General features: G+C 30.6%; 1 protein-coding gene across 1 annotated transcript; it reads left to right on the top strand.

Moving 5' to 3' along the window:
* The first annotated feature begins 720 nt into the window (after positions 1 to 720).
* LOC136085493 (piggyBac transposable element-derived protein 3-like) lies at positions 721 to 1,098 on the top strand. The gene has a single exon (XM_065806805.1). It carries the CDS (start codon positions 721 to 723, stop codon positions 1,096 to 1,098), a length of 378 nt encoding a protein of 125 aa, XP_065662877.1.
* Positions 1,099 to 2,452: the final 1,354 nt, after the last annotated feature.

Raw genomic sequence — 2,452 nt, 5'->3', positions numbered from 1 at the left:
AAAAGTGACATTCATTTTCTTTTAATTAAAGGGGTCTATGTAAATATTTGGATGATCTTTTTGGATAAAAAAATGTTTTTAAAGGACTGGACTTTATGGGGAAACCAAAAGAATACTAAAGATGTTTTTTAAAAACTACTTATTAATGCTTAAAAATTCTTATACAACTGAAGAAGGTCTTGAGTTTATTTTAAATCTAGCATCATGTTCTGAACTTTCTGATATTGACAGTGATAGCAATGATGAAATTGAGTTTGAAGTATCACTAAGAATAGATGACATTGTTATTGAAGAAAATAATGACAATTTTAAAGAAATTGCTGAAGTTCAAAGTGAGGCTATTGACGATAATAATATAGAAGTTGATGATCTTTGAAAATATGACAGCCATAAGTATAGATGGCGCTCATTTAAACAACTTCATATTAATACAGAGTTTTATGGCACAAGATTTTCTCTTCCACCATGTAATACAAGACAGCTTAACGCCTCTTAACTATATTCAGATGTTTTGGAAAAATGAAATAAACGAACTTATTGCTAAACAAACCAATTTATATAGTGTCCAAAAAAAATCAAAGTCAATAGTTACTACTTCAGGCGAAATTAAGCAATTACTTGGTATACAGATGCTTATGTCAATTGTAAAGTTTCCAAGTTGCCGAATGTATTGGGCAGCTGAAACAAAGTACCCTCCAATAGCTGAATAGGTTTTGTACAATGCAGTTATGTTTTGCACTCAAAGAAATGGGATTTTTAGTTTCTGCTACTATTCGACCTGATCGGACTAAAGGATGTCAATTAGCTACAGAAAAGGATTTAAAAAAACTAGGAAGAGGAAGTCAAAGTTTTAAAATTGATGCTAATTCGGGGTTGATTTTAACAAAATGGTATGACAACAAATGTGTTAATTTGATTTCAACTTACTGTGATCCTGGATTAGTAAGCAAAATAAAGAGATGGGATCGAAAAGATAAAAAGTACATTGAAATTGATTGCCCTAGTGTACTACAAGAGTATAACAAAACAATGGGTGGAGTAGATCTTGCAGATATGTTAATTTCATTATACAGAACAACGATAAAAACAAGAAGATGATATTTAAAAGTTTTCTTTCTCTGTCTTGATATTGCGAAAGTAAATCGGTGGCTTGTTTACCGTCGTCACTGTGATCTAAAAAATCTCAAATAAGTGCCTGAGAAATCTCAAATGAGTTTATTAAAATTTGCTTCAGATGTTACTTCTGGTTTAATTAGTTCAAGAAAAATTTATAGTACTATTGGACGACCATTAAAAAGGAAATCAGATAACGCATTAATACCTGAAAAAAAATTCAACCTCTAAATAATTCAGTAAATAATTCCAGATACGACAATATTAGTCATTGGCTAGAATTAGAAAATAGGGAGAGAAAAAGCAAATATCGTTTTTGCAAAACAGGCCAAGGAAGAGTGTATTGCAAAAAATGTAACTTCTGTCTTTGCATGAGCAATACAAGAAACTGTTTTTTTAATTTTAATTGTAAATAAAAAGTTATACTAAATTATCTTTTAAAGACCTCTTGACCTCGAAGTGTTGAACCTTTTTCAAATATGCATTTATTTAGAAATATATTGGGATTATCTATATAAAAATATTTTACTTTTAATTTGACAAATTTTTTAAGATAAGGACTTCACTTAATGCCCATAGTAACCGTATGGATACCACTTATATCTTGAAAACTGCTTATATCAGCTAGAACTTTTTCTTAAATAACCATTGAGACAGTAGTTATTTAATTTTCTCAAAGGAAATAATTTTACTTAAAGATTTCAAATGGTGGTCTTTAAAAGGGTTAAAATTTTTCCTGTTTAAGATGCAGATGCTACCAAAAGTGTTGACCCACTTGATAATAATTATTGCTAATAATTTTTTTGGTGATGCGATTGCTTTTTACATACCTTAGATTAGGGTGTGTTACCTTTTTCCTCAATAAGCAGCATGCGGTTCCATTTTAATCCTTTCAAAAAAAAGATATAAATTTGCGTTATTTGATGCAGGATGGATTAACGCCATACTGAATCTCCAGTTACGTAGACCTGTCATATATGATCAGATGTGACCTGGCATATATGATCTGGCATATATGATCAGATAAAATCAGATGGCAGAGGCTATAGGGTAAGAATCATTGATGAATGTAAAGACTACATTGTAGGAGGAAGAAAATTTTGCTCATTTAGCAGGTGATGTTTATTCATGCTTATTTAATAGTCTATTGCTCACTCATATGCATGAGTGAGCAATAGACTATTAAATGCTAAAATCACTAGAGCGCATGATTATCAAAACCTATATAAACTAATGTGAGCTGTGTAAATTTATTTAAGTGCAAATGTACGAAGAAGATGTGCGACTGTCATCTAGACGAAGATAAAATTAGAGGAGATGGAAAACGTTGGAGAAGATA

Source organism: Hydra vulgaris, chromosome 09 (genome assembly GCF_038396675.1).
Source record: "Hydra vulgaris chromosome 09, alternate assembly HydraT2T_AEP".
NCBI classification, from domain to species: Eukaryota; Metazoa; Cnidaria; class Hydrozoa; order Anthoathecata; family Hydridae; genus Hydra; species Hydra vulgaris.
This window is presented reverse-complemented; position numbering and strand designations above follow the sequence as displayed.